This window comes from Chionomys nivalis, chromosome X (assembly GCF_950005125.1).
Source record: "Chionomys nivalis chromosome X, mChiNiv1.1, whole genome shotgun sequence".
NCBI classification, from domain to species: domain Eukaryota; kingdom Metazoa; phylum Chordata; class Mammalia; order Rodentia; family Cricetidae; genus Chionomys; species Chionomys nivalis.
In genome coordinates this window covers 33,562,992-33,581,899 of record NC_080112.1, presented here as the reverse complement: position 1 = coordinate 33,581,899, position 18,908 = coordinate 33,562,992, and the positions used below count along the sequence as shown (strand labels likewise).

At 35.8% G+C, this 18,908-nt stretch overlaps 1 protein-coding gene across 1 annotated transcript in view; it reads right to left on the bottom strand.

Annotated features, from left to right (window-relative positions):
- Window positions 1–18,908, bottom strand: part of Maoa (monoamine oxidase A) — a 67,726-nt gene that overhangs the window by 21,796 nt on the left and 27,022 nt on the right. The window contains exon 4 of the mRNA XM_057759982.1: window positions 489–593. Coding sequence (XP_057615965.1) covers window positions 489–593 — 105 coding nt within the window. The remainder of the gene's footprint in view (window positions 1–488; window positions 594–18,908) is intronic.

Sequence of the window (18,908 nt, the reverse complement as noted above, 5' to 3'; positions counted from 1 at the left end):
CATAACTACAGCATGTATAAATTTACTTGTAATTGGGATAATTATGGTCATCATTAATATCTATATTATCATTGGAAGACCACACCCATTTTTAGCCTCCCCAATAAACTTTGATGCAGAAAGTTCTTCTCTCGTTTACTATTTAAAGCGGCATTGTAGATACATAACTACAAGTAGATGTTTAGTAGAAATGTCATATATATGCTCAGAGGCATAGAAGTGAAGCTACCCAGGCAGTAGTATAAGCAAGAGTGGCTTTGAATTCTGGTTCCCTTGCTGCATAGTTTTGAGTAAATTATATAAATACTTGGTATTCATTTTCTCCATCTGTCAAGTGGAAATCCTTCTAGGTTTTTGCAGAGTTGCTGATTATACTAGAAGGGCATACATCACTGGAAATCAGCAATGTCCACTGTACCTTACAAAGATATTAATCAGTTTTATTCTTCAGCAATATGTGATACATGAAAACCAAACACACATTTTACCTCTTTTCCCATTTCGTCCATTGTCCTCCACAGATTGTTATAATCCAAATATGCCAAGGGATTCCACACAGGTGGAAACGCACCACGAAATGGGTAAGTTTTCCCCTGGAACATAACAGCAAAGGGGTTCAACTTAAAATGAATAATACTTTTAAGTTACTTGGCATCCTAAAACCACCAGAACCAGGTTGGCCTGAGATGCAGGTCTACAATCACACAAGCTCAGGAAGTTGAAGGATTCCAAATTTCCAGTCTGAGCAATTTAGTGAGATTCTGTATTAAAAATAAGAAGAAATAAAAGGACTGTGGATATTATTAAATGGTAAAGTTTTTATTTAGCATATATAATGTCTTGTGTTCCATCTCCAAGACTACAAAAAATAAGTAAATAAATTTAAAAATTTTTTAAAATATAAATCATTCTCTCTCTCTCTCTCTCTCTCTCTCTCTCTCTCTGTGTGTGTGTGTGTATGAGAGAGAGTGAGAGAGAGAAAAAGAGACAGACAGAGACAGAGGGGGAGAGGGAGGGAGAGAGGATACATAAAGTATGGTGTATGTATATGTGTCCACAAGTTTGTGCTGGCAGACTTGCCTGTGTAGATACACATAAAGATCAGGTCAACTTTGGGTATCTTCTGTGATTGTTCTCCATCTTATTTTCTTAAGGAAGGGTCTGCTATTGAACTTGCAGATCACTAGTTTGACCAAGACTAGCTGGCTTAGTTGGTAGTTATGTCTCTAGGATCTGTCTGCTTCTGCTTCCTTAGCCTAGAATCTTAGTCACCACTGTGTCTGACTGTTTTTTTACCAGGGTGCTTAAGAACTCATTTCAGGTCCTCATGCCGGTACAAAACCCACCAACCCTAACCTAAAACATTTTCAAGCAACAGGATCTTCTACCACATCAAATACATTTCTTTTGATGTAAATATATTTTACCTAAATAATCCTAATTTTAACAAGATTCCTAAAATTTCTCCCAATGTTGTATTAAGTGTTGTAAGTTTATAGGAAATTATAGCCTTGACTCATTTTTACTTATTGGGACAAATAAATATATAAAGATAAAATTATATTAGTGTAAATGCTGAAACCATAATAGTCTTATTAATATGAGTGATAGAACAAATAAATGGAAGACCATCTTTAGACACATACAAGTCACATTTCAGACCAAGTCTTAAAGGTTTTCACAGGATAAATGAAGGCTGGCTAGGCTACTATGTCTGATGTAAAGAGCCAGATTATTAGCAGTGTGGAATCACAAGCATTTACCAGTTTGGGTTGTTCAACAGCCATCTTTCTTTTCTAGATGTACCCTGGTTTCCTTTTGGGAAACTGCCACTCTTCTTTGTAGTTAATTAGGTAAGGAGTATGGTGCCAGCTGCCATTAAAATAGGTAGAGGCTAGATTCTTCCCAAGTCCTGATCTAGCCCAGCTATGAGTTTGTGATCTGACCTTGATTAATCACTGTTCAAAGACTTGACCCTGTAGTTAGGTCATCATAGCCAAGTACAGAAGAAAGTGGATTCTCTTCCCTAAGACAGCATGCCAAATAGATACTTTCTGTTGTAAAGACCATGATTCTTGTCCCTAACTTGTCAAAGTTTTCCTGCTTTCTATAGATTCTGTTCCGGCCTTATAAACTCCCTTTGTTACCTCAAATCAGTTTGTGTGACTCAGTACTAAGATTTCTAATATGAAGACAGCATGATATCTAGAAACCATTTACTTTATTGAGTGACACATACTATGCTAAGCAAAAACAAGGGTAAATAGAGGGTGGACTCTTAGAAAAAGAGAGACAGACTAGATCATTTATAAGGTACTATCTGAAAATTTAGTTCATTTAGTGGTTCCTCAGGTTCTTCGTCTGCAGATTAAACGAATTGCAGATAGAAAGCATTAAAAAACTATCTATACTTAACATGCACAGACATTTTCCTGTTATTATTACCTCAACAAAAAATATAGCAATTATTTAGCTGGAATTTACATATGCTAGATATTATAACCAATCTAAAGATGATTTGAAGTAAACAGGAAAATATGAATAGAATATATGCAAATAACATTCTACTTTATTTAAGCACTTAGGTATTCCCAGATCTTGATTTTCATAGGAAGTGTTGAAATCTATCCTCTGCAAATACCAAGGGGCAATTATGGTTAAAAATAAATGACGTCTCAATATTCATAAAGCACAAATCTTTCCTGCTAGTAGAATTTCTTAGGAAAACTTGATTTTTTTATTAATAAATATCTGTAGAAAGTCAACTCCAAGCACTGCATATTATCAAAAGTTGTGCCAGACTTTCAAAAAGGTTCAAGAAAAAATCCTGATTACCAAGGCAGAGGCACAAGGCATGACGGTATGTGCATACTCTCCCCACCCCCACAACTGAATAAGAAAACATGGCATCCATTAAATGACAAAGAAGCAAATTTCCTTTCCACTAGCAAATTCAAATAACCTTGGTTGATTATGTGATCTGATTTCTTATCAGAAAATACTATGTTGAAATGCTACAATACAACTTTTTGAGACTCCAAATCCTTTATCACTGTCATGACCATCATCAAACATTTATTGAACTTTCTCCATGCCTAGCAGCAGCTGAAACTCTTTATATGCGTTATCTCATGTAATGCTTGCACCAGCTCTGTGGGGGCAAGGACTACTAATATTTCCATTTTATAAATAAGCAAACTAAAGTCTAGTAACAGCAGCTAGGAAATAGTATAAGGGTAATTTCCTCTCCCAAGCTCTTCATAAAATGCTTTCCTCACTCTTATATAGTTGATGGAACATGGAGATAGTTTTGTTTTAGATACATTTTAAACTTTTCTAATAAAATAAAGAGAACTCTCACATGAGAAAATTACAAATCTTCTCTATGTGTCTTTTCTGTTTCTAAAGAGTAAAATACAGAGGATGAAGCACCAAGAGTGTGATTGCCAAGGAAATGTAGCCATCTTTGGAAAAGACTAACAGCCAGAAACATTTTACACAAGAAAAATGGAGAGGAGAAAGGCTGGACTTACTTGATAGCCTGGGGAGCCTTCAGAATAGCTGGTTCTTGTTACAATTCTTCCCTAACTTGAAATCTCAAAAAAAAAAAAATCTGTATTTCTTCCATAAATGACTGTACTCAAACAATATGCAAAACTGATCTCTGCTTTGAAAATAAAAAAGGTTTTGACATAGGGTCTCACTATGTAACTTTGGCTGACCTGGAGCTCAACATGTAGATCAGTGGCCAAAAAGCACTTTAAAAAATATTTTCATTAATCATTTAATGAAGTATTATAAGTGTTGTATTACTAATGAAATTCTCCTCATAGAACAACACCAACTTGAGTGTGCTTTCAAAAAGTTTTAAGGGCTTCCTCAATCCAAGTGTTTATAAACACACAGAGACCCAGAAAGGTCAAAGAACAGGGTGAAGGGAGAATCTAGCCTGGCAATCTCCTTAATGTCAGAAGCCATAAATAGTCTGAAAGATGTAAATTTTTATCCTGCTGACAAAGACATCAAGTAGTTTCCTCTTTAACAGTTTTGGCTTTTCTGTTTTCATTTTCCAGAAAACATAAATCTGCTACAAAAGCACACAGATGCTGCTAGGAACTGGGAACTTTAAGGCAACAGCCTCCTCCTTTCTCACAAACACCTAAAAGGGCTTACTTATCAATGGCTACTTCTAGATTACACAATTGGAGACTACTTTGACATGTGTGGCATATTGGAAGAGGCACTGAGAATGTCTCTTAGCTAAGGGAAACATGCAGAGGCTCTCTCAGTGTCCTAAAATGAGACTCCATAACTTATCAGCAAGGTGTCAGCAGTTTCTCAATCTGAAATAAATTCTCTTCAAGAAATGACTTCATGACCTGAGAGTAAGGCAGAAGCTCTAAAACTACTTCTAAATGACTAATACTTTTAAAAAATAAAAGGAAATAAAGAACCTAGAGTAGCAGTTGTTCAGGTTATGCCTATATTCTGAAATCATACTGTTTTTTCAAAATAGCTTTTACTGTCTGAAGGACTGAAACAGCAGAAATTTATGTTGAGTAGAATACAATGTTCCTGGAATCACACTCCCAAATATTTAAGTCCACTTGAGAATCACATCTTCAGTCTATCAATGTTGATAATAATAGCAGATTATTAACAGGACATGATAGTTTATGGCTGTCATAAACCACAAGATACACTGTTTAGACTAAGTAAAGTAGCACTTCCTGACTGGCACAAGAAAGAGTTTTCTCTTCTTAATACTTTCATATTTTAGTTAAGCAAAAGGAAGTGGGCCTTCCCAAAAGATTCTAGCTATTTAGAGAAATTTAAACCAGAGCAATTACACAATCATAATTAGAATAAACAGTACAAAATATTTTTTTTGTAAAAAATAGAAACAATACAAGTTTTTCTGTAGACTTTTGGGTAATTATAAAAATCACTGGCAGGGCAGCCTTTAAAAAGTATTTTCCTTCCTTCACAGATGCCATTAATTTAGGGGTAAAGGATAGTAAAGAGAAAGATGAAAATACTGTGAGGATGAACAGCCGTTTAGTAGCCATATTAACCTATCATTCACATACCTCAAAATCCATCCATTTAAAGTCAGTGTGTAACCACGATTATATTCAAATTTAGAACATTTTCTCCACCCTATGTATAATCTCTTACTCTGTAGTAGTCATTCTCTGTCCTTCCCCACTTCATTTTTAAGAATTGTTGAACTCTTTTTCAAAAGTTGGGGCAATATTTACGTTTTCTTCCAGTAATGTATGAGGGTTCTAAGACCTCTCTGTCTTTATGCAATACTGTTTTTGTTTTTTTAACAATAGCTGTTTTAGAGGGTGTGAGGTTTTGTTATTGTTTTGGAGATGGTCTTGATAATGTAGTATAGACTACATGAGAGTCTATACTAGATAGAGAATCAAATTCATGATTCTCCTGTTGTTATTCACGGAGTGCTATGATTATGGCTATGTGCCTCCCCATCCAGATTCATTTTGGTTTTAAATTGAAAAGGGTTTTGAGAGATAATCTCTCTATATTACCTAGGCTAACTAGTATCAAACTCTTGACTCAAGTGATATTCACATAGGAGGATCATAAGTTCAAGGAGAACCTGGGCTATACAGCAATATTTTGTCTCAAAGAAAAAATATTAATAAAAAAATTAAATCTTACAATACTTATGCTCATATTTTTTTTCTTTTAGTTTTTCGAGACAGGGCTTCTCTGTGTAAAAGCCCTTGCTGTGCTGGCACTCACAGAGATCCATCTACCTCTGCCTCCTGAGTGGTGGGATTAAAGGCATGTGCCACTAACTCCTGATGCTTCCATTATTTAAGTAGAGGTTACCATCTTTCCACCATGACACTTCTAACTCACTAGCTCTGCTGTTTTTAATGTTTATTTATTTATTTATTTATTTATTTATTTATTTATTTAGTATACAATATTCTGTCTGTATGCCTGAAGGCCAGAAGAGGGCGCCAGACCTCTTTACAGATGGTTGTGAGCCACCATGTGGTTACTGGGAATTGAACTCAGGACCTTTGGAAGAGCAGGCAATGCTCTTAACCACTGAGCCATCTCTCCAGCCCTAGCTCTGCTGTTTTATTAGTCAAATGATAATAGGGCTTATACTGACTGTACCACTGTAGAACAATTTGCTATTTATTATTCTAAGCTTCCTTCAGAACTCTTTTGTGTCAATTATCATCCATCCATCCGTCTGTCTGTCTATCTATGCACACTATGGATCTAATACAGAGTCTTGCACATGCTAATCAAGTTCTCTAACACTTAACTGTATCCTCACTCTCAAAATCAGTTTTATGAATTAATGAGTAAATGCATTGGAACAGCATGATCTGGAATGGTTATATTACTTCTAAACTCCAAAGAGGATTCTCTCTCCAAGGCTAAAAGAAGGATAGAGTAGAAAGGATGAAAAACAGATATAAAGTACTTGGCTTTTAAAATACCTTAAATGACATTAAAATGAAAACTAACAAGTTGCTCATTTCACACAGAATTCACCTCTCTACTGTTTAGATTCTATTAACCTTCATTTGTGGTATTATTTTTATTATTTTATTATTATTAAAGACTTGTCCCCAGTGTCTTCCCATAACACAGTCTCCAAGTTCTATATAGCAGGACCAATAAAGTATCATATTGTGATCACTTGGCTCTTTTGCGGGAAAATTCTTCCATAAAGCATTTGAGGGAGAATCTATCTACCTTATACCAAATCCCACACAAACTTATAATGGAGTTTCATGTGTTTAAGTACTTGAATAGAACAGCTAAGAGGATACAAGGGCAAGCCATTACAATAGGCAAGAACATTTTATTTGGGAATGTAGTCTTCATTAATCTAAACAATGTAGATTAATCATTAAGCTAGAATGATCAGTATTGTTAGAGTAAGTAAGTATTCTCAACCAAGGGAGAGTTTGCTCCCTAGATATGTTTGTTAATGTTGGCAGATAGTCTTGATTGTTAGAACTGGGCACAAGATGATGTTAAGCATCCTATAATAAAGTGGGTAGCCCTCTAAAACAAAGAATTATCTGATCTACAATATCAAAACTGAGAAATCATGCTGAACAGAGATATATAAACTGTGAATATCATAAACTGTTGTGTGTTCCAGCTCTGATCATCATCATCATTTGTGTGTGTGTGTGTGTGTGTACAGGCTCACACACGCTACAGCATGCATATGGAGGTCAGAAGACAATCTTTTAGAAGTCAGTTCCAGTAATCGAAGTTCAAATTAGTATTAGGCAGCAAGGGCTTTTAACCACCAAGCCATCTCTTCAACTCCCACTGATCAACTAAACTCTTTTTGTTTGTAATATTTCTGGATTACTTCAGAATATATTCCAGGCTACTTATTTAAATATGGAGTATAAGGATCCTATCATTAGGCCAACTATATCAGGGTGTTGAACCAGGGAACCTATATTTTTAATAAGTAGCAGATCATCCTGATACTAATAGTTGTCCATTATTATATTTTAGTACTTATTTGTTTAAATATTTATTTATTTATTTATTTATTATGTATACAATATTCCTTCTGCGTGTATGCCTGAAGGCCAGAAGAGGGCACCAGGCCTCATTACAGATGGTTGTGAGTCACCATGTGGTTGCTGGGAATTGAACTCAGAACCTTTGGAAGAGCAGGCAACGCTCTTAACCCCTGAGCCATCTCTCCAGCCCCCTTTAGTACTTATTTTAAAAAAATCATCTTATTCATTATCTATGGTTAATGGCAAAGTTAATGACATTCTTTGAAAAAATGCCAAAATTGTAAAAATGCTTAATTTTGCTAACACAATCTGTTTTTAATTTATGTTCATTAAACTTCAAAAACAATAAAGCTGGATATTGTAGGACATATCTGTAATTCCAGCAGTTGAGAAGCTTAAGGAGTAGGAGGATCACAAATTTCAAACCAGCAAGACCCTCCCTGTCAAAACAACCCAAAACACTAAGGGAAATGATCCATTCTGTTTTAGATGTTCATTTGCTATTCTTTCCTACTTTTCTTTTTTAGGGGTGGAAGGCACAGGTGTTTATAACCCAGGCTAGCCTCAAACTTGCGAACTTCCTACATCAATTACCTATGTACTAGGATTATAGCCCCATGCCTGCCTTCCTAATTTGTTTTTAGAGAATTATTCATTTAATACAGAGGGATTCCCCTCTGTATGCTGTGAATATGTTTTATTACCATTGGTTAATAAAGAAGTTGTTTTGGCCTATGGCAGGGCAGACATGAGCTAGGTGGGCAAACTAAACTGAATGCAGGGACAAAGAATTCGTAGTCAGAGACACCATGTAGCTGTTGAAGGAGAAGGATATCGAACCTTACCAGTAGGTCATAGCCTCATGATGATACATAGATTAATAAAAATGGGTTAATTTAAGATATAAGATAAGATCTAGTTAGGAGTACGCCCAAGCTATTGGCCAAACAGAATTGTAATTAATATAGTTTCTGTGTAATTATTCAGGTCTGGGCAGCACGGAAACAAACGAGCAGTTTCCATTTACAATTTTACTCTTTTTACATTCTTCATATACTTCTAATTCCATGTCTGATTTCTCTTGCTTTCATTGCTCCTAGATAACATTGTATTATCATTAGCAAATGCATCATAAGGTAATATAATATGGGTAGCCTTGGATGATTTTTATGTTATATATGCCTAAAGATATTCAGTCATTTATAATATACATTGTTTTTAATCATACTTGTAGAGAGGTATGTATGTATAAACAGATTATGTTTAAACCCTGATAGTGCCTAACAGAATTAAATTTATGTTACTATGCTCTTAGTTCAGATTCCTGTCATACCAACTACCACCCCATCAACCTCCATGTTAGTAAGAGATAGCCAGATCAATCCTACAATGCCATTGAGCTGGATTCTCCTTTGAGAACTTATCAGGCATACCCCTAGACCTGGAAGTTATATGTATAAGCAAACAATGACCTGGAAAGATGTGGTCTCAAGAATCCCACCTAGATACCTCAGTCATAAACCACTTGTGCATCCTCTGCTGAATGACAAGAACATGACCCCCTGGCCTTTTGCCAGGCTCTCCACTATATTATACTGATTTATACACGTGGCTAACTTTCCAGATTATTCTCAATGCACCCAAGAAGACAGACTATGCTTCAAATGTGTTTGTACCTGCTCTATTTAGACTGCCTTGTGACTAGGTGAGTTCCAATAAATGTTTGTTTAAAAAAAAGATACGAAGTGGAAAATGAGGTGCCTGTTTTTTACAGCCTAGCTTGTATCACATCTAGCTTTCCCAGAAAATGTTTGATCATTTTCAACACAAACAAGTCCCTCTTTTTTCCTCCCTTCCATGGCCCCACAAAAATAACAACTTCTAGTAAAATGCTAACTCAGCAATGACTTTTCGTTAGTTTTTGTTTTTTGATTAATTTTTTTTTGGTTTTTTGTTTTCTTAAGACAGAGTTTCTATATAGACCAGATTGGCCTCAAACTCAGACACCTCTGCCTCCCAAGTGCTGGGATTAAAGGCTTGTGCCATCACTGCCCCACTCAGCACTGACTTTTAGTATCAGTTCTACATACAAACTTTTTCCAACATTACTGTCAAATTGATAAGAACTTACTATATGGAAGATGATGAAGGGAACAGAGAAAGATAGAAGACTTAGTCTCTTTGTGAATTTAAATTGTAAATCTCTAAAATCATTTCATATGATAGCATTTCTCACACTAATCTTTCCAGATGCTATATGAAAATGGGCTCTAGGGTCATAAATCTGGGAAATCTTGGCTATAGTAAAGCAATCTTTTTTATTGCCTGACTCTGTAGGACTTTTAATTTGCTAATGGGAATCTTGACTCTCTAATACAAATTTAGAATATGGAGTACTTCCAAAATGTAAATGACTACCAAACTCATGCAGTGCATGTTTTTAGATTGATGTCATTTAGAAAGTACATACTCAGAAAATATTTCCATAGATATTATTTTTTCAAATTCTTGCTTGTACTGGCAGAATACTGAGACAGCATGAGAGAACTTTCTACCTGTAACCCATGAGAAGACATTCTCACTTAGATCCCTTCTGTACAAGAGGGTACATCATCCCATTACACAGGTGAAATAAACTGAAATGACTTGCATATCTAGTTAAAAACAAAAGGGTATCATGGGCTCTGTACAGAATCTCTGCCATAGGCACTTCTTCCTTTATCACAAGACAACAAAATAAGAAAATATGTCATAAAAGATCAAGGCATAACAGAGTTTGATAGCTAGACTGTTAGCTGAGCATGTCCATGTTGTATTTTCCAACGATGGGACAGATGTAGGTCTGCCCTTGTATTGGAAGAAATTACTTAACTAGATTGCTCTAGGATCTGCAGACACCAGACTAAATACAATCCTCCTAGTATTTGGACATTAAAGAAGTATTTTTAAAAAATAGCCACAAATACTAAAGATTATTCCAGTAGTAGATGCACAAATAATTAATTAGCAGCTGTTCTAATTTCTGTGCTCTGGGATCTCCTTTTATCACATTAGCCAGCAAGTGTTGCCAAATTGATTCCTTCCTATTATCTCCTATGTCTGATTTTATGAGACATTTACCTCCTGGATAACTATGGAAACTAGGCCACAGAGTACTTTGACAAACACATAAAATTAAATCTCAGTTTGCAATTCATATGTGTATCATGTGAGTCTGAAAAATTACAGGAAAGGTATGGGAATGAAATAAAATGGAATAGTTTAGTAATCATTCATTTTGTTTGAAAGTGTTAACATGAGAACAATCTTCTAGAATGAAAAATATTTACACAAATTATACTGAGTGGGAGTTAATATTTGACAATATTTGTATGGTTCCATTGATAATTTTCTTCTGATTACATGAAACCCAAATACAATTCAAAAAATAAAAGGAAGTTCTATAGAAATAGTACTGGATAGTTCAATTATTAGTTATTGACATTATTATCATTATTTGTATGTTTTTAACTTCAAATTATATTTGGGAAGGATAGTTATTGATGAGGCTCTTACAACTGTCATTTTATGTCATTTCTATAAGACCTTGAACCAAAGACATTCTTACAACTTTTTTTTTTCTCATCTAAGTAGAAACAATCACTAAAATACTAAGATCCATCAAGTTTTCAAAAGGTATTCTTTAAATTTGGCCTAGAGGTGAAAAGGTTTTGAGTCTATATCTGAGACAGAGAACTACACGGCAGCACCAATCTTGTCAAGTGGCAGAGTATTGGGTAATGGCAGAAACACTTTCTGGTAAGACCAACATGGGACAACTGAATTTCACTTCTTCAGGAAGTGCCCAGAATGGAATGAGAATTGGATTCATAAGACACTGGGGTGTTTTTCAGGTTTCAATTGATAAAATGCAACTCTGGATAAGTTTGAAAAATGAGGACCAAATATTAAGCATTTTGAATGCAGTTTGTATATGTTTTGTAGTGTGAAGGTAGGGGTTAATGGAGATGGAAACACATAGGAAGCAAAAGTGAGGAAAAGAAAAAGAAGACTTCCTTCCTTCCTTCTTTAAAAAATATTTAATGAGTTCTTAAGAACTATGAACATGCTTTGATCATATTTAGTCAACTCTTCTCAGATCCATCTCGCTTAACTACCTAGCCAACTTTTGTGCATTAAAAAACATCAAGACTAATTTGTGCTGCTCAAATATTCGTGGATGTGTAACCTTCCATTGGAGCATGGTTGACTTATAAGGAGCTACACAGAATGTTGGACATGAAGTAACATGCCTAGTTGATGAACTATTAACACTTGATAGCTGTAAAGGGAAGAAGAGTTAGTTTTCTCTAAGAAAGAGGATATTTTCATCTTGGATGATATCATACAGACTAGCATAATTTCTCTGGGGAAAGTTGTTTATTTAATGTTTCATTCCACTCAGAAAGTTATTGTGACTATTAACCCAAATACCAAAGCTACAACTAAGAAGGTGATTGCAGATCCACAACCTGATGTAAACAAAATCATTCATATTTAACCACTCCAAGACAGCAAGGCAATTCTAGTACTTTTCAATGAATGGTTAGAGAAAATTCCTACAATGAATTATCACTAATAAAACATGACAGAATAACCAGGAATGGTGGTGAATTTCTGTAATCTCAATACTTTGAAGGTTGAGGCAAGATAGTGAGAACTTGTCTCAAAACAAACAAACAAACCAGAGTGGAAGGGATAGAAAAAGAAGGAAGAAGAAAGGATACAAAGATCAAAAGGGCTCTGTGTGAAAAGAGATAGTACCAGTCCCTGTGTTTCATTGCCAGTACCATGAGAAAGGGAATTTCTATGCATAGTTAGTGGCGATGGTTGTACAACAGTATGAATGCACATAATGACAATGAGTTATATACCTAAAATGGTGAGTAATGATAGGAAAAAAATTACTAACCTCTCTTAACTATGTTATGGGCTTACACTTTGACTGAGTAGAATACTTCTACTATAGAAACCACATCTGAGTGGTATCTCGGAATATATAGAACATAGAAAGGAGCTTCTGAGAGGAAATGGATAGTGGCATTTGCTTTCAGTGCTGTAAGAAAACCCAGTGTCAAAAGCTTTAAGTTTATAATTCTGTCATTTAGATCTCTAGTGATCCATAAGCAGCAAATTAAATCTTTTGAAAAAACTCTCTCAATCTCAACCTCTCTGTGTGTGTGCGTGTGTGTGTGTGTGTGTAAGTTACTCAGAACTATTTAAAAGCTACTTGCATACACATTTATATTGTATATTTGATAAATAAAACTAAATATATTTAAATATTTTAGCCGCTGTTTTAAAAAATAACACCTACCCACCAGGTCTAGTGGTGCACACCTTTAATTCTGTGTGCTTGCGAGGCAGAGGCAGACAGATCTCTGAGTTTAAGGCCAGTCTGGTCTACAGAGTGACTTCCAGGACAGTGAGACCTACACAGAGAAACCCTGTCTCGAAAAACCAAACCAAACAAATAAAAATTCTACTTATAAATGGGAAATTCAAATGAGATAAAACATCTATAAGCACAATGATGTAAACGGCAATAATAGTATCATGAACTCAGAAAGGATGCAGTTAGCAAATTAAAAGGGATAGCAACATCCCTTTGGTTTTTCGGGTTTCTGAAAGGGGTTGGAAGTAAAATTACAACTTCTTCTTGAGATAAAAGAACCATATTTTATAAATTAGTATAGAAAAGATGCTAAAATAATCTCAAAATCAAATACCCCTATTCAAAAGAAACACATTTAAACCAAGAGTCAAAACCAAGGTCATATTAGTAAGCACTGAGACGAAGTAACACAAAAGCAGACCTTTTGTCTTCTACAGGATACTTTGGCTGAAACCAAGTTCATCTCTTAGCAACAACAACAACATATACTTAGTATTCTAGGACACACACATTCTGAAACATTTTTGAGCTTAGAAACCTGGAGTAAATAGTCATAGACAGAATAGAAAATCTAGTACTAGGAAAAATACCGTGTTGTTACTAAGTTTCTGAAATTTTAAATAAAGCTTTATCAAACCACTCTCTAAAACTAAATGTTTAGTGCATATTTCTGACTCCAGTTTTACTTAGAGAGGATGTAAAATATAGGGAGAAAGTGAGCATGCATCAATATCTCAATTTCTATTTCAAAGCAGGTCCTGAAAATGCCTGTTCAGGTTCTGATTGGGTCTTCCCTCTCCACATCCTTCATCACACACTATAAAACCTAACAAAATGTTTCTATTACTTAATGGAACTCATTTATAAAAACATTAATTAACAATCTTATCTAGAATAGTCAATTCAATATCTTCCTATTTTTCCTTACTATAAGAATCTCCATTTATAGTTTCCTCATCATATTTAGAACATCTACTACACTTAGTATTATAACATTGCTATTTTAGGCTTCTGGACCAAATGACTGAGCAAAATCCCACCAGCCTCACACATGGTGACACAGGAACAAACATGAGATGATGCTTAGAAAAGAAGCATCCAAAGAACTAGAACAAATACAAACTCTAAAGCTGCTTCCTGGAGTCCACACCCACCCCCCACAGCACAGAGGAGTAGAAAGAGCTTGATTTGCATTCCTTCTCAGTGGCTCTTCTTTACTTGGCAGGTTAATTGGCCTCTGAAACTCAGGCCTTTTCTGTAATATGAGCTACAGTCCCTATATAAGAGCCTTCAGGAGAGTAAGAGTTAAGTGAAATAACAGAAATAAAATTTTGAAATCAGGCCTGGAACACAGTAAGGTCTCCATAGAGGAACACAGTAAGGGCTCCACTCTTATCATTACTACCATGTTGACCTTGAAGAACCAAGTACATGGCAGAGATTGTTTTTATTTTTGAAGGGAGTTATTAATGCATAGTCTCATGTAATTGAAGTTTGTCTTGAACCCCTTGAACCTCCTGCCTCCACTTTCCAAGTACTGGGATTATAGGTAATATACCACCAAGCACGGCTGTATGGGAGAGATTCAAATACACCATTTGTTGTCCAAAATGCAAGTGATGCATGAGTTTATCACCAAAGTTTCCATAGACTACACATTTAATAATTATGACCTAATAGAGCTATTGTGCTGAGGTGCATGACCATGAGACAGCAACAAGTCAGAGATTAATAACTACTTTGTTGTTGTTTGAGACAAGGTAGTATATAGCCTAAACTGGCTTTGAATTTACCATCTGATGTGGGACGCCCTTCTGAATGTTGTGAATATGTTTTATTACCATTGGTTAATAAACTACTTTGGCCCATGGCAGGGATGGATATCGAGATACATATATATATATATATATATATATATATATATATATATATATATATATATATATATATGTACATGCAGGAAATCCAAGCAGAGAGAGAAAGAAAAAGAGGGACAAAGAAGGTAGAGTCTGAGAGAAGCCAGCAGCCACCATGGAAACAAGATGGGAGGTAACGAGGCACAATCCTCATAAAATGTAAACTAATAAAAATGGGTTAATTTAAACACAAGTGCTAGCCAGAAATAAGCCTGAGCCATCGTTTAAACAGTTTGTAATTAATATTTAAGCCTCAGAGTGGCTTTTCAGGAACTGGCAAGCAAGAGAGAAACCTCCAGTTACAACCATCCTCCTGCCTTAGTCTCACAAGTGTACCCACACATTAAGCTAATAACTATATAATGAGAGCAACCTCAGAATATCAATGTTAAGGCTACAAGGTACCTTTTTCCAGTAGCTCTTATGTAACAGCTCAGTGACATTTATGTTGTGATAAAAGAAAAATATAATAGGGGTTGAGTATGTCCTATCTCCAGAAAAATAAAGGTGTACCTTTTCTTGGAAAAAGAAATATCAAAGATCTTATTTACCTGTTAGAGAGGCACTCAGCAACAATATAGGCAACCCTAGCACCACTTTTAAAATAATTCTCTTTTTTTAGCTGCGACACCTGATTTATCATGAGCATTTCCTTAAAACTTATCATGAGCTCATCTTCTGTTAAATCATGAAGAAAGGTTCTCTCAATATTATTACATCAGCATTTCTAAAAGTTATGATTCTCTGTGAAATCCAGAAAATTTCATGGGTATTGGAAAGATCAATACTTAACTGAATATACTAAATTCAGAAGGTCATGTCAAGAAGGTTGAGCAGCATACCAGAATCTTATAACTTGCAGGCAACATTCAGATTCTTAAACACCAGTTTTTCATTTTAATCTTACTTTGTCTCAACTAAGAATAATGGGATGAAGAGTTGATTAGATGTCTTAGTGGGTGGAAGGGCTTGCCATCAAGTCTGATGACCTGAGTTCAATCCCTGATACATTCATGGTAGAAGAAGAAAAGTGACTCTCACAGGTTGTTCTCTGATCTCCAAACCTGTATCATAGTATGTGCACATATACATGAACACACCTATGTATATGCACTAAACATGATTTAAAGAAAATAATGATGTTGTCCAGGGAGATGGCTCACAGTCAGAACAGTACTTACTGTGCAAGAAGGAACTTGAGTTCAGATCCCTAAGCCTGGGTGCAACATTGTACACCTGTAATCCCAGCACAAGGAGGGCACCAACAGGCAGGTGCCTGGGTCTTGCTGACCAGTCAGTCTAGCTGAATCAGTAAGCTCCAGATTCTTGTGAAAGATTTTGTCTCAAAAGTAAGGTAGAAAACAGTTGAGGTATGGTTTCAACATATAGTCACACATATGTGCACAGACACACATAGGCACTCAAATACATACATACAGAGAGAGAGAGAGAGAGAGAAAAGAGAGAGAGAGAGAGAGAGAGAGATAGAGAGAGAGAGAGAGAGACTGAATCTAGGACATTGAATTACTCACCATGTGCCTCTGCCAAATTCTTACATTGCTCTCATGTTTTAGAGTGGACTTATATAACCAGGAGATCAAAAAGTACTTAGCTGAGGACATAACTGACTGCAAATTTTCAGTGTTTAAAATATACAAAAAGGAACATGGAACTGGCAGAGTAAAGGAGTGGGAAAAATCATTGTCTTTCACTAACTACATCTGCTTATTTATCAGCCAGTCTTCACTGAAACTGATGGAGAGATATTTTACAAACAGAAGAGGCAAAGTGCTCTTCTATTCTTTACTTCAGTTTCATTTCCAGGAATACATAATCAAGTAAATAAGATCATGCTTTCAGGGATAAGTAGATTGTTACTAGTTTCATAGCTTTTTCAAGTCACTCTATCTCATTGAACCTTTGTCTTCTCATCTCCAGAATGGGGAAAATCATGACAGCCTAGGGAACAGATACAAGAATATAATGAGTTCATACATAAAAAGGACTCAGTTCTTTTATTGTTACCCTCTAGGAACAATAAAGTTCTTTCAGCACCTGACTCACTAAAGAATGAATAACGTACATGAGTCTACTCAACTGGTTTCCCACACTTCCCAGTTGAAGTGCAGAGTAGGTTGCTATGACTATTTAAGTAGTTTAGCACATGGGATTTGATTTCCTTCTTCACATCAAATATAAAAATGTAAACGGTTTCTGTAAATGGGAACTACTATTATTTTTATTGTTATTATCACCCATTAGGCTAGGAAAATGCTATGCTTTATAGAAATGAGAAAATAGGAAATTGTTTTCATTGTGCCCTAATGAAGCCAACATATCAAAATAGTTTATATAATTATTTCATGGTGTTTGAGATTGAATCAAAGGCCTCCTACATACTATGCAAATTCGATGTCTCAAGATATATCTTTAGTTGTCAGCACTTTGTAAAATCTCTTAATACTTTTTTGATCTCTTAACCTCTGAGTTCTCAATATTTCTAAAGAATACTTGTTTGTCTTCTCACCTATTACTGTCACACAATCCTAAGCATCCGAAACTACATGTTTATCAAATTTGCTAAGATCCCTGACCTCCTGGTTGTCTATTATTATGCACAGATCACAAGTGTCCTTAATTCCTAAAAAACTCCCAATGCTTTAGCCTCCAGACCCAACATGATTATATACAGTCAGGGAAAGATGTGACTTTTGCAAAGAGGTGTGGTGACTGGTATGGAAATCATGTCATTTGGTATGAGTAAATGTTCCTTTCTCTCATAGTTTCAGGAACTGTCCTACAATAGCAGATTGTAAAGTTAATTTCTCAAGCATTTTTCTAGGTTCAAGTCACTACATGTTTGGCTTCAGTGAGAAACAATAATAATGGAAAAGGCTATTGTTTCTTAGGTGGATCTGAGGAGCTGAGTTTAAACAATCTCTTCTTTAAACACTAGGAAACGCGCAAACAAGCTACATTTTCCAAGAGGAAATGCCAGGTACAAAGCAAATGAACAAAGTATTCAAAGACATGCTGGGTAACAATGCAAAAAAAGAACCAATTCAAAAGCTAAAATGGCTTCAAATTGTTCTGTTCTTTGGGCCTTTAGAACTAGCTCCTAGGTGAATCAGGAGTTGCTTGGAACTATGAAAAAATGCACAGGTGTGTGTGTGTGTGTGTGCCTGTCTGTGTGTGTGTCTGTCTGTTTGTTCAAGTAAATCCATCTCCTGTGGCATGCAAATGGATTAGGAAAGGAAGTACGGTACAGCCTAGGAAGGCTATGGTAGGTATCAGGTATCATAGTTACTTTTCTATTGCTATGACAAAACGCCACGACCGAGACAGCTTATAAAAGAATGAATTTAGTTGCTCTTACCACTTCAGAGGGTTAGAATACATATGGCAGATCAATGCCTAGTGGCAAGAACAGCTGAAAGCTCACATATTGATTGAAAATATGAGACAAAGATGATGGAGGAGGGTCATCTGTCTATCTGTTGCTTTCATTGGTTAATTAATAAAGAAACAGCTTGGCCTGATAGGTCAGAACATAGGTAGGCGGGGAAGACAGAACAGAATTCTGGGAGGAAGAAAGCTGAGTCAGGCAGACGCTGTAGCTCTCTTCTCCAAGATGGACGCAGGTTAAGATCCTTCCGGGTAAGCCACTACCTCGTGGTGCTACATAGATTATTAGAAATGGGTTAATCAAGACGTGAGAATTAGCCAATAAGAGGCTAGAGCTAATGGGCCAAACAATGTTTAAAAGAATACGGTTTTTGTGTAATTATTTGGGTAAAGCTAGCCGGTGGCTGGGAGCCTTCCCGGGCGGCGGGAAGCAACGTGCTGCTCCTTCTACACAAAGAGAGAACACACCAGGAATGGCACAAGTTTTTAGAAACCTGAAGGTCAATCCCCAGTAACATACCTTCTTCAGCAAGGTCATAACTCCTAATCCTTCTCAAACAATTTCACCAAGTGGGGACCAAGTATTCAAAGACATGAGCCTATAAG